Raw genomic sequence first — 13,123 nt, forward strand, 5'->3', positions numbered from 1 at the left:
AAAAAAAAAAAAGAATCAACCGTGAATGAATGCATGGATGAGTGAATGAATGAGAATACAGTTTAGACCCATCGATCATGCAAATGTTGAATGGATGAAGGTGGATGAAGCTTCTCACTTCTACCAATAGAATGAATGAATGAATGAATGAATGAATGAATGAATAAGAGTGAATGCATGCATGAAGTTGAGAGGCAGGATTCAAGCAGCTAAATGAATGATTCTGACTGCCAGGTGGGAAAGGCCCATCAATGAATGAATAAAAGCGAATGACAGCAGTCACATTACTCATACAAACGTTTGAAGGAAGAGAGGCGTGAATGAAGCCTAAAGTCAATAAACATGCAAATGAAAGCAAATGAGTGAGGAAAGATCAAAGACAGAAATCACAGGGGTGCGTGGGAGTGAATGAAAGAAGCCGAGAGCCAGTGTAGGAAACTGATCTCAAAGGGACAGACAAGTGGTGGTCAGAACTCTGTGGATCTGCCTCCCTGCCTAGCGCGCCCACCTGGGCCTGCACACACACGCCCAGAGCTCCAGCATCTGCCGGCTCCCGTTCTTTAGCGGGTAGGGGGAGCCCCTCACCAGTACATCACACGGATCAAGATTCTGTTGGGCGTTGGGACGTCCTCGCTGGTAGATGGGATCTCCTTAGTGGAACCGAAGCTGGGTGCTGGGGAAATCGTGGAGAGCTTACCCAGACCAGGGGTTTCCTTCAGCGGGGAGGCCAAGAACTCTAGTGTAGGGTTGGGGCCCGGAATGGGGCCCAATGTGCTGGAGGCCATGGCAGTAGAAGCCAAGGAGTCTATGGGAGAGGCGGTGTCCGGTATGGAGCCTTGTGTCTTGGAGGACGAGGGAGTGAGCACTGGAAGGGGCCCCTGGATGGCCTCCGCTAGGCTGTGGATCGAGGGTTTCTGGTTTTGAGCGAGTGTGGTGGGATCCTTCAAGAGAGAGCTAGCACCCCTGGAAGAAAGGGGCTGTGCCGTGGGCGAGGCTAAGCTCGGGAAGAACCTCCCTGGAGAGATCTTAGGAAAGGCCCGACCTAGATTCGAGGCCCGGACTGGTGCTGGAGTCCGCACCGGTGCTGCAGCTGGGACTGGAGCTGAAGTTGGGGCTGGGGTTAGGGTTGGAGCAGGGACTGGGGCTGGAGTTGGGAACCGGATTGGAACAGGGTTAGGGACTTGGGCAGGAGCCCGGCCCCGGATGGAAGTTCGGACTGGAGTCGAGTTGGGTGCCGGGTTCGGGGCCCTGACTGGGGTCGCGGTTCGGATGGGAGCGGGTGTCCGGGCCGGGGTGTTTGCCCGGACTGAGGAGGGAGCGGGGACCCGCGCCTTGTTATTCATGGGGACCAGGTGAGACCCGGGTACCCCAGGCTAAGCGTCCCGCCTCGCCCTGCTTCCTTGAGCGAGGAGAGCTTTCGCACCCGAGGATTCTAAAAACCGAAGCAACCACGAGCAGGCACTGTTACACCGGGTTCCAGCCAGGCGGAGATTCCAAGCTCTGCGCCAGGGAACTTCAGATCTCACCGAATAGACACCGCCCCTGTCCCCATCCCCACCCAGTAGGAGCCCACTCTGCCTAGAGCTTCCCACTGCCACCCTGACACTCGTGCGTTTAGCTGGTTGAGTTCATTAAGCGCCCTCCTAGCGCTGGGGATTCCGGGGACAAAGCATCTCTGCCCTCCTTGCTTCCTGCCCATGATAGGAGGTCACACCCAGTATGAGAGTGACAGTCTAAAACCGTCAGTGCAGTGGAGAATACCAGCACCCATATAATTCAGAAAGGAGGCACCTCTCTGTAGGATACAAGGTCCGGAGAAAAATAGCGAAAACCCACACAAATAATCCAATTTACTCCCTGGGAGTGGCCAAAGCGAGACTCTGTCTTCATGCTGTATCCCCAGCTCCTAGAACAAGACCTGGATCAACCAATCCTGTGGAACCCGAGTTAGGGAGATAAAGGGGACGCTTGCACCAGGAAAGGGGACAAGTTTGAGAGGTGGAGTATAGGCAAAAGGCAGAGGTGAAAAGGATTGGAGTCAGGGACAGTGACCATGTAAGGCCGACTAGACTTCATTCTGGAACTCACAGAAGGATGCCTTAACAGGGGTTGTGGCTCAGTTGATAGAGTTTTCATAGCATTCACAAAGCCCTGGGTCCAAGTCCCCCGTGCCACACAAACCAGTTATGGTGACTCAGGATTGCACTCAGGAGATAGAGGCAAGTGGATCAAAAGTTTAAAATCACTCTCAAGTACAAAAACAAAACAAAAACAACCCCCCCCAAACCCTCAGGATGCACATGACCCTGTTGATGTCTCAAGAGATGTCAGCCTCTGCCTATGGCTTTGGGGCAGTATTTCTAAGCCAGGGAATATCCTTCTGGAAAGGGGGTGGGGCATACATAGACCAGACAGTCCATAATAATGTGGATGGTGATGACAGCCTGGGGCCACATTGTGTCAGTTCAGCCCCAGGAGGGCTATTAACTATATCTGCCTGACCAAGACCTCATGAAGACTCTAGGCCCCAGAATGCAGATGTACATTTCGTGACCATTACCATGCTGTGTTGCCAGAAGTCAGTGCAGTCTGTGCTTCCACAGGAAGAACACACAGATGTTTGTACTAGGTATTGACCTGGACCCTGGCACATCCCCTTCTCTAGTTGGCTGGGTTTTAAACATATTTTTGTTTTGTTTTGCTTTCTGTTATCTTTGAGAAAGACATACAGCTATATAGCTTAGGCTAGCCTTAAACTTACAATCCTCCTGCCTCAGCCTTCCCCCCCCCCTTTCTGAGACAGGGTCCCATTATGGATCCTTGACTATTCTGAAACTCGCTCTGACAAGGCTTGTCTTGAACTCACAGACAACCACTGCTCCTGCCTCCCAAGAGCTGGGATTAAAGGCATGTGCCATCATGCCAGAATCTCTTGGCTAATTTTAATTATATTTTAATTTAATCCCCTGTGCTGCAGCATAACCACAAGCCCAAAAACTTTTAGTGAGCCTTCTATCAAAGGACCAGACCTAGTCCAGTGTGGTGGTGCCTGCCTGTAATTCCCAGTGTGCAAGATGCAGAAGCTGGAAATCTGCTGCAGTTTGATGCTAGCTTGGTTGACAATCCAGTAGATCTAGAGAGTGAGTGGCTTCCAGGGCAGCCAAGGCTACAGAGAAACCCTGTGTTGAAAAACAACACAACTGGAGAGATGGCTCAGCGGTTAAGAGCACTGACTGCTCTTCCAGAGGTCCTGAGTTCAAATCCCAGCAACCACATGGTGGCTCACAACCATCTGTAATGGGATCTGATGTGTTCTTCTGCTGTGTGAAGACAGAGCCCTCATATCATATAAGTACCTGTTTAAAAAGGAAAGGAAGGAAGGAAGGAAGGAAGGAAGGAAGGGAGGGAGGGAGGGAGGGAGGGAGGAAGGAAGGAAGGAAGGAAGGGGCTCTCAACCTTCCCAATGCTTCAACCCTTCAATACAGTTCCTCATGTGGTGACCCTCAACCAGAAAACCATTTCATTACTACTCCATAACTGTGACCTTGCTGTTGTGATTCACATAATGTAAATATCTGATATGCAGGATCTGTGATGTGTGACGCCTGTGAAAGGGTTGTTCAATCCCCGAAGGGGTTGCAACCCACAAGTTGAGAGCTACCGGTTTATACAATGAGCTCCAAGCTATCACAAGATGCTGTCTCAATTTAAGGACAACAAAATCCTACTAGTCCCCTTATGAGACAGCTCTCTTAGTTTCAACATCAAAAACAAAGTTCATCTGTTGGAGTGGCGCACGCCTTTAATCCCAGCACTTAGGAGGCAGAGGCAGGTGGATCTCTGTGAGTTCGAGGCCAGCCTGGTCTACAGAGTTCTAGACTGGCCAGGGCTTTTACAGAGAGAAACTCTGTCCCGGGAAAATAAGAAGTTCTCAGCCTGATGTAGTTGAGCAAAATAAGAACCTTTATAGATGTCTCTGGGGAGATGAGAAAAACTAGGTTATAAATAAGCAATATGTACAATAAAGCCCTTTCAAAGAGTCCAGTCGGTGGGGGGAGGTAGAGATTGGACACCACAAAGTAAATAAAAATCATTCAGGCTCCATCTCCAGGCGATGATAGAGAAGGGGCAGGATCAGGCCTGAAAAAAGAAATGAGAAAGAAGCGTTAGAAAAGATATTGGAGGTGGGAGGAGCTGGCTGCCACTGAGCCAAGTGTCCAAGGCCTGGAATGTGGGAACATGGGTCGAGGATACCTCTCTTGCATAAATGGAAGGGGCTGGTATGACATAAATGGATCTAGAGTTTCCATCTTCAGGATGATTCCAGTCAGCCGACGAACTGTTGGAGGAGAGAAACAGGGGACAATTCAGACCCCACGAATTCTCATTTTTTATTTCCCACACCCATCGAAGAGGGAAACCGCACACTGGCAAGGGAGAATTCTGCAATGACCCCATCAGAAGAGGGCTAGGGCTAGAAGACCTGGGTAAGAAAGCCCAATCCGATAGAACCAGACCAGTCAATTGGCCACAGTGACAAGGTGTGTCGCCCTCACCTGGGGCCATCCCCAGCACCGTCTTGTAACCTCAGGTTGTTGAGTGCATCCGGGAGCGTGTGGACCGAAGGTTCCCGGGTCCCAGAAAGCAGGCGAGTCCCGGTATCCTGGCCAGGACCTCGGCGGCGAACGTGGATGAGCAAGAGTGCGGCGCCAGCCAAACCGGCGGCCGCCAGCAGCCCCAAGGCGGGAGGCAGAAGAAAGCGCTGTGGATCCGCCTGCCTCAGGCCCCGTGGGGCCGCAGGCACCGCGTCCGCGCCGTCCGGGCGCACGGCGAACTCGCATCTCACGCCCATGTAGCCGGGCGCGCAGGCGCAGACCAGGCCAGAGAAGTGGGCGTAGCAACGGCCTCCATGCGCGCAGGGGCGGGAGGCGCAGGGGTCGGCGCGTTCCCGGCAGTCGCGCCCGCCGAAGCCCAGCGCACACGAGCAGCGGCGCGAGCCGCCGCCCTCCACGCACGTGCCGCCGTTGGCACAGGCGCGGCCGGCGCAGTCGTCCAGGTCGTGCTCGCAGCGCGGCCCGGCGAATCCCGCGCGACAGCGGCAGCGCAACGCATGGCCCAGGTCCAGGCAGAGGCCGCCTGCGGGGAAACGGTGTCAGCGCCAACCGATCACCCACACCCTGCACCCCACACACCCACTTGTGTCTTTTCTACTGTTGGACCATACTTTAGAAATATCTAAAGAGCCACATCCATGCCTTTTTAAAAATTTGAACAGGTCTCAGTATGTGGCCAGCTTGGAACATAGGGTCCTCCTGTATTCTCCTCCCAAGTGCGGGGTTACAGGTGCAAGGCTGCCCATGGCTTCTTGAACCTAATCACCTCTTTCCCGCTCCTTTCTCCCCCGCCCACCCTATTTTCCTCCAGGTCTCTCCCTCTCCCTATGCTCTTTTCTCCGGGAAGCCCTCTCACTTTTCCTCCATTCCAGCCCAGAGCCGCTGTGCCCTGTGCCCTCATCCAGCCCTGATGCCTCTGAGTCCTGAGAGTGGGCAAAAGAGCCCCTGGGAAAAGGCAGCTGCTGGTACTTGCAAGGGACATTGTCTAGTACGGTCCCTTCTGTCACTCAGTCAAAGGAAACAATTAGCCCAGGTTAGCTTTGAATTTATGGTTCTCTGGCCTCGGCCTCAGAGTGCTAACATGTTCAACTGTAAACAGTATTTCAGACTCACTTACCTACCAGAGCCGTTACATTCATGATCTTATTTAACCCTTTGTTTGGGTTTTTGCTGTTGTTTGTTGGGGGCTAGCCTGGAACTCATATATAGCCCAGAATGACCTCGAACTCCTGATCCTCCCGCCTTCAGCTTCTAGAGTGCTGGGGTTTATTCGTGCAGCTTGGCTTCATGTAACCATTTAACACCCGTGTCAAATCGGGGTTCTCCCCAGCCTAGAATCTTCCTGGGCTCCATCTCACCCAAGTAAAGAGCGAAATCACCTCACCACCACCACCACCACCACCACCACCATCCTGAGACAGGGTTTCCCTGTGTAGCCTTAGCTGTCCTGGAACTCACCCTGTAGACCAGGCCGGCTTCAAACTCAGAAATCCACCTGCCTCTGCCTCCCAAGTGCTGGGATTAAAGGTGTGCGCCACCACGACCGGCCCAAAGTCACCATCTACCACCATCCTAGCAGGTTACCTGGTCTGCCCCTGTCACCAGCCTAAGCTCATCTGTCACCAGTCTGTTCTGGTGAGAGGACAGGCCGCACTGTCCTCTCTCTTGAACCACAACAGGGATTTTGGCTTCTCACTCTGCTAAATCCCCAGCATCTATATTAAAGCCTGACAGGCAGTAAAATCTTAAATAAAGACCTAGGAAGACTGGAGAGATGGCTCAGCAGTTAAGAGCACTGACTGCTCTTCTGAAGGTCCTGAGTTCAAATCCCAGCAACCACATGGTGGCTTACAACCATCCTTAATGACATCTGACACCCTCTTCTGGTGTGTCTGAAGACAGCTACAGTGTACTTACATATAAAATAAATAATAAATAAATCTTAAAAAGAATAAAGTAACACAGAAAATACCATTAATAAAAAAGACCTAGGAGATGAATATTCTTCCTGTTTCATGGGGGGGGGGGTCATGTCTCCAGGACATAGGGTACACAGGGCATACAGGCTGTATTTCCCACCCAGGATCATCTGAGTTACGCACAGACCCCATCCCATCCCTGGCCACTCTGGCTTCCCCACCTCACCATTCTGACATGGCTGCAGGCTACAGCGGTCCACCCTCTTCTCACAGTTAGAGCCTTGGAAACCAGGTGGGCAATGACAGATATAGGCAGAGTCAGGATCTTCACCGCCAACACACAAGCCGCCATTGAAGCAGGGTCCATCTGCGCACGTGACCCCGCTCACCTCACATCGAAGTCCGTAGAATCCCCGGGGACAGGCACATTCAAAGGAGCCAGGGGTTTCCTGAATAGAGAGAGAAGCTGGCTTTGGGCAAGAGACTCCTCGGAGCCAAATCTCTTCCTTCTTTACCATTATGGGTGGCTTAGTTCATCCCCAAGTCCCAGGGTACAGGATTTCCCCCAGGAACGCTGCTCTTCAATCTAGTCCATGTTGTTATTTCTACACGTGAAATCCTAGAGTGGGTGAAGCTCTGGAAACCGGGAAAGCTGTTCCCAACACAACTGAGCCTATCACATGGCACCTACCTGCCCTGCCCCCTCATACACACACACACACACACACACACACACACACACACACACACACAGTGCTCACTTCCCCCATGAGAGCAATTTTAAAAGACAGGTCTCTCTGTCCCCGAAGGCCCGGATAGCCTGGAACTCAGGAGTCAAAGTATCCCAAGTGCTGGGGTTACAAGAGTGAGCCACACCACACCTACCACCACGAGAGCTTCTTTCCTGCCCCATCCCCCACCTGAAGAGGAGACTGGACACCGTGCATGTGCAAGGCAAGTGGTCAGACACTGAGCTGTGGTTCCAGCTTCCCCACTAAGCTCCTTAGTGTGTGAAGGATTGAACCCTGGGCCTCTCTAAGGTTAAGAAAGCGCTTGACTCCTGAGCTGGGACCCCAAACCCTCACTGGTGGACAAGTGCAAAAGCAGGCTTGGTGGTGCACACCTGCGATCTCAGTGATGCTAACGGAGTAAAGACAGAAAGACTGGCCAGCTCAGGCTCAGTGAGAGTCCCTGACTCAAAAATTAATTGAAAGCCGGGCGTGGTGGCACACGCCTTTAATCCCAGCACTTGGGAGGCAGAGGCAGGCAGATTTCTGAGTTCGAGGCCAGCCTGGTCTCCAGAGTGAGTTCTAGGACAGCCAGGGCTACACAGAGAAATCCTGTCTCAAAAAACAAACAAACAAAAACCAAAAAACAAAAAAGATACTGACACTACAGCTGCCCCCATTGGCACATGGGTTCCCATCACAAGGTCCAGGCCCAGGTAAAAGGCATCCAGTGCTGGCAGGACCAGGGACCCTGGAGTTCAGGCAGCTACTGGTGGAGACAGGGACCGTGCAGAGGGGTCCAGTCCAGCCCTCCAGGCAACGGCATTCATCAGGCTCTTCACAGTAGCCGTGCTCCGGGCTGCAGCCTGCTCGACACACAGCTGCAGGAAGCAGAGGAGAGGCAGAAAGAACAAGACATGAATGCTAGAGCAGGTTGGGACCCAGGGCCCTCAGTTCCCTAAAAGAGATCAATGGGGTATGAGAAGGGACTAGGATCCGCGCTTAAGTAGCAGAGCAGGGCACGCATAGGGACTCACGCGGGGCTTCGCACTCGTCTGGGAATGGCGTGCAGGGTCGCAGTCCCGGGCCACACCGCGAGGGGGCACTGCGTGAGCGGCACAGGCGCGCGCAGGCGGCCCCGACGGCGGGCGGCTCGCAGCGCGCGCGGTAGGAGAAGTGCAACTCCCATGTGCCTGTGCGCTGCACATCGCGGGCCCACGGGCCCCCAGCCGCCAGGCGTCTGCGGCCGGCCACACGTGCTAGCAGGTTCCAGGCGGGCCCTGCGGAGAGAATGACGTAGAGCACTGAGATTCAGGTCATCCCCACCCCTCCTGGGAATTCCTTGTCGTGGTTAGGTGAAGAGTAGAAGCCCTCCTTAACAAGCCTGCCCTCCCCTTAATGCACCTAGGGACCTGCATGGCATATCTAGTGTTAAAATAACACTAACTCCTAAGATAACTCCTGTATTTGTCCCCCAAGATGTTAGAATATTAATATAGGAGACTTCTAACATCTTGTGCCATCAATAGCTAAGGACAGGATCTCCAAAAGTGAAGTCATAGCGCCCCCTCAAGGTTTTATGCGTAGTGGCTCCACTCATGCCTGTAATCCCAGCAAAAGCCTCACAAAGGGCAGAGTTACACCAGATGGATGGCCTAGTACCAATGGAAGAGCCTTACCCAGAAAGCTAAAAAGAGACAACCAACCTCAAAATGGTGGTTCATGCTCACAACGCCAGCACTCGGGAAGCAGAGGCAGGAGAACTGTGAATTCAAGGACAGCCTGGGCTACACAGTAAGTTCAAGGCCTGTCTACATTATGTGACACCCTGTTTCAAGAAAAAGACTTAAATTTTAGGTGCAGCATAGTGGGGGTAATTCCTATAATGGGCATTTTGAAGACAGTCTGGGCTACATGAGACATTGTTTCAAAATCAAGGCCAAGGAGATGGCTCAGAAGTAGAGTGTCCCAGGAATCTACTAGGGACTAGGAGCAAGGCTCAACGATGGAGTCTGGCATAGCATATGGGGAGTTCTTCTCTATTACAACAGATAAGATACAATGAATGGATTTTGGAGCCCTTTGTCTCATTTTGGGATCAGAGATGCTCAACCTCTATCAGGACATGGTCTTTACATTGCTACCATTAGGAATTTTGAATTATATTTATACCCAGATTGCCCACAGATCCAGAACCACTAGCCCAGCACCATATCCCAGGAGCTATGATGACATCACAAGCCCAGCGGGATTGCTCCACTTTAGAGGCAGCCCATTATCAGTGCTGAACTCGACACTGCCCCTTCCTACCCGTGAGACACCCACCTCCAGCATGCTCTCCCAGCTGCTCTCTCCAGGTTTCAATGACGAGGGAGAAGGTGCCCTGGTTGGACAGAGAAGAGAAAGAACCAAGAGAGGAAGCCGGTGGTCAGGGAAGCTCACTGACCTCCAGAACACAGCATGGAGTCTGGAAGCCGCCTCTGGGACTGAGCTACGGAGCATTCCCAGAAGGAGCTGCCGCGGGAGCCAGAAACATTTTGGTCTCATTCTGGATACCCCATTGTGCCAAGTGTTTGCACATACCTGTAATCCCAGCACTCAGGAGGCTGAGATAGGAGGGTTTCGAATATGAGGCTAGTTTGGGGTACCTAGCAAGACCCTGTCCAAAAGGACATACTAAGGTGTTCTCATCTACGGGTGAGGAAATAAAATATGGAAAAAGTTCCCAACGATGTCTACATTTCAAATACCAGCCCGGATTCTTTTTGAGATGTGCAGGGTACAGGGATGGGCACCAGGATTCAGAAAGTGACCTGATGTCCCAACCAGAAGAACTAAGGCTGGAAACATGAGCGATTAGGTGACCTCAAGAAAGTGCTTGAGAGGAGCCCCAGGTCCAAAGAGATCTAGAATAAAGACAAAGACCCCAACTCGACTTGCTATTGCACCCCATAATTCCAGCACTTGGGAGATGGGCGTGAGTGAAGGCAGGAGGATCAGGAAATCACGACCAGATTCAGCTACATAGTGAACTCAGAGACAGCCAGGCTTGTCTCTAAAAATACAAAACAAAATACAAGCAATAACAACAAATTGTCCACATATGTAAAACGTACTCGTGAGTATAACACACACACACACACACACACACACAACCACAAAAAAAAAAAAAGATGAGAAGCCCAGTTTTAAGACATCCCTGAAGAGGATAGCGGAGGGGGTCTGGGAATGTGGGTTTGGGGGAGGAGTGGGTAGTAAAGGCTCTGGGGCACGGGATGGTGTCCGGAGCTGGTGGGACAGAAAGAGGTGGAGGTTGGGCTCACCGGCCAAGCATCGCGGAAGGGCACACGTACGAGGCCATCAGGCAGCGGCAGGGCAGCCGCTGACTCTCCGGGGTGCTGCGTATAGACCGGGACGCTCGTGCTCAGTGCTGTGCCCAGGGCGCACAGGGACTCGGTGGCCTCCTGGGAGACTCCGGGCTTCAGGCAAACCCTGAAGAAGAGGCGGCAAGGGCCTCGGGCGTTGCAGGGGGAGCGTGGGGTCCCGGGGCCTGGGCCTGGCCCGAAAGAATGAATTTGTAGCTCGAAGACACCAGCCGGCAGTGCCTGGGACAGAGAGGGCCACAAGGTTAAGGGACCTAGGTATCTGTGTGCCCCATGAAAGTCTCTAAGACCTCCAGGTCTCGGCCCAAGCCCATCTGTTCCTTTCCTTTCTGTATCCCGCCGAATCTGACCTGAGGAAGGAGAAAAGCCAGGATCAGCGTCTGGGGAAGCGGAGACACCTGCAGAGAGACCATTGCTTTGGGGGACAGGATGGGGAAATAGTCTCAGGAGTAGCAGCTGCTGGATGCCTTATATTTGAGGGGACGCTCCGCCCCCTCAGGCCAGTCTTTTAGCTACCGGCCGAGAGGGGTCCCAGGGAAAGGGATACAGTAACTCTATGTGGGCGACTTGGTGAGGTTCATCCTGAGTGTGATTGCATGCGCCAATCTGAAAGTGGCAGGGGTTAATTTCTAAGATTCTGTGCGTACTGAAGTGGGAGAACGGAAATACAGATGCATTCCTCTCTATCATGTATGTACTTATGTGAGCTCCTGTCCGCTGTGGAGGACCCTATGAACCCATGAGTGCTGTGAATGCGTCTCCAGCCGGCTGTGTGTGAGGTTACAAGGAAGCGTTGTGTTTCGGAGCCCCACAGAGGAGGCGGTGAGGAAGACTCCTGAGTTCTTTGTGTGGACCCCTGTGTGTTTGTGGAAGACCTCTCGTATGTATGCATGCGTGTTTCCCCTTCTTAAAACAAAGCCCCCACTCCGCGAAGCCAGAATCGCCACCAGACGCCAGGCTACGAGCCTGGTCTTGGAGGGGCCTCCCAGCTGTATGTAAATGTCGCCATCTGCCGGGCGGCCGTGCCCCTCCCCCTTGGGCCGCAGCTGGGCCTCCCATTTGGGCTCAGGAAGGTGTGAGAGGCAAACGGACAGGAAATCAGTCTTCACTCTCCACCCCAGATGAATGGAGCTGCTCATCCCACCCCGGGCGGTGAGGAGGCGGGATTTCGCAGGATCCAGGCAAGTAAAACAATTTAGGTGCAGCTGGCCAGGCTCTCGTGTGCTGAAGTCAGACGGTGAGCAAGGCAGCTTGAACAGCGGAAACCCACTCCCCACCCCCAGTAAATACTGTTAATACTCAGAGCTAGTAATTTTAGGGAAAATACAAGTTGCTCCTATATCCACATTTGTCTTGTAGAGGGGAGACGGGCTATAGTCCCACCAAATGTTTAGTCGAAAAAGAGGCGAGGCGAGGGTGGGCATGGCAGACCTGTAATCCCAGCAGTGCAGAAGCAGGACAACCAAGAGAAAGAAGCCAGCCTAGACGACATAAAGCCTTTCTCAAAACCAATACAGGAACATACCACCAAACCCTACCACACCTGGTTTTGCTTCACCACGTGGCAAGGTGGTATTTCCAGAGCTCTGAATCACAAATAAAGCAGACTTTAAGGGATTTCTGAAAGCCTTCTTAGCTGTTTAGGACTTCGTTACACACAGAAACAGAGCCCCTGCTAAGGCCTGGGGTGTGAGGAGGATCCTGGAGCGAACACATTGTGAACAGCAAAGGCCAAGGCCCTGGGACGATCATGCCTGTCCGACCAGCCATCCCAGGAGCTTTTCCTCTCACTCAAGACTCTGCTGGCACACACCTTCCAGAGAGGCCCTCCAGATCATGCCATCCGGTCTAAAACAGCATCTTCCAGCTGGTGAGATGGCTTAAGCAGGGCACTTTCTGCCAAGCCTGGGGCCTGTTTTCTCCCTTGGCTCCACACGGCCCACCACTCTTACCGGATGCCCATGCCTACCCTACCCCCAGACATATAAAAATGTAAAATAAGCAAACACCTCTAAGGCCCCAAACCACTGCTTCTCTCCTCAGTTCTCTTTCCTGTGAACACTCCTTATGCCTGGTAAGCTAGCACTCCGGCTGAGCTACGATCCCAGCCTAGTCTGAGACAGAGTGGCCAGCCCCAAACCCTCCACACTCCTGCCTGTTTCCCGAATAGCTAGAATTATAGTCTTATGTGTTCCCCTTTTCTCTGCCCCCATTTTTTATCTCTATTCCCCCACAACTGCCTGCCTTACATCTCCCCTGAGGGAACAGTGGGACACTGCTTCCTAGCAGCCTTGCTCACTACTGTCTTGGGGGAGTGGGCTGAAACAGCTGGTACCAGCATGTACTTATGCAAAAAACTGCAATGTAAAGCTCACTCCTGCCCGGCATGGTGGCGCACGCCTTTAATCCCAGCACTCGGGAGGCAGAGGCAGGCGGATTTCTGAGTTCGAGGCCAGCCTGGTCTACAAAGTGAGTTCCAG

The 13,123-nt window shown here is 52.8% G+C and overlaps 2 protein-coding genes across 3 annotated transcripts in view; both read right to left on the reverse strand.

Moving 5' to 3' along the window:
* Selenov (selenoprotein V) overlaps positions 1-1,452 on the reverse strand; it is a 6,970-nt gene extending 5,518 nt beyond the window's left edge. The window contains exon 1 of the mRNA XM_021168362.1: positions 586-1,452. Within this exon, the coding sequence (XP_021024021.1) occupies positions 586-1,343 (758 nt within the window). The 5' untranslated portion in view covers positions 1,344-1,452. The remainder of the gene's footprint in view (positions 1-585) is intronic.
* A 454-nt stretch (positions 1,453-1,906) lies between these two features.
* Positions 1,907-11,094, reverse strand: Dll3 (delta like canonical Notch ligand 3). Of its 2 annotated transcripts, none has more exons than XM_021168479.1 (9): positions 10,994-11,056; positions 10,584-10,865; positions 9,586-9,643; positions 8,298-8,540; positions 7,924-8,141; positions 6,759-6,981; positions 4,557-5,136; positions 4,255-4,339; positions 1,907-1,933 (listed from the first exon to the last, which is right to left on the reverse strand). In XM_021168479.1, the coding sequence occupies exons 1-9, from the start codon at positions 11,054-11,056 to the stop codon at positions 1,907-1,909; spliced, it is 1,779 nt and encodes a 592-aa protein (XP_021024138.1). The 2 variants fall into 2 exon arrangements, with proteins under 2 accessions (XP_021024138.1, XP_021024139.1); XM_021168480.1 differs by lacking the exon at positions 1,907-1,933 and adding an exon at positions 3,785-4,140 and having other exon boundaries at positions 10,994-11,094.
* Between the last annotated feature and the right edge of the window lie 2,029 nt (positions 11,095-13,123).

Source organism: Mus caroli, chromosome 7 (genome assembly GCF_900094665.2).
Source record: "Mus caroli chromosome 7, CAROLI_EIJ_v1.1, whole genome shotgun sequence".
Classification (NCBI taxonomy): Eukaryota; Metazoa; Chordata; class Mammalia; order Rodentia; family Muridae; genus Mus; species Mus caroli.

Excerpts from the sequence above, each read along its gene's own strand:
- Dll3 (XM_021168479.1), bottom strand. The coding sequence starts at position 11,056 with ATGGTCTCTCTGCAGGTGTCTCCGCTTCCCCAGACGCTGATCCTGGCT. Across the intron at positions 8,541-9,585 it reads GCTGGGAGAGCATGCTGGAG|GGCCCGCCTGGAACCTGCTA; the intron begins GTGGGTGTCTCA and ends TTCTCTCCGCAG. Across the intron at positions 4,340-4,556 it reads GGTGCTGGGGATGGCCCCAG|TTCGTCGGCTGACTGGAATC; the intron begins GTGAGGGCGACA and ends CTCCTCCAACAG.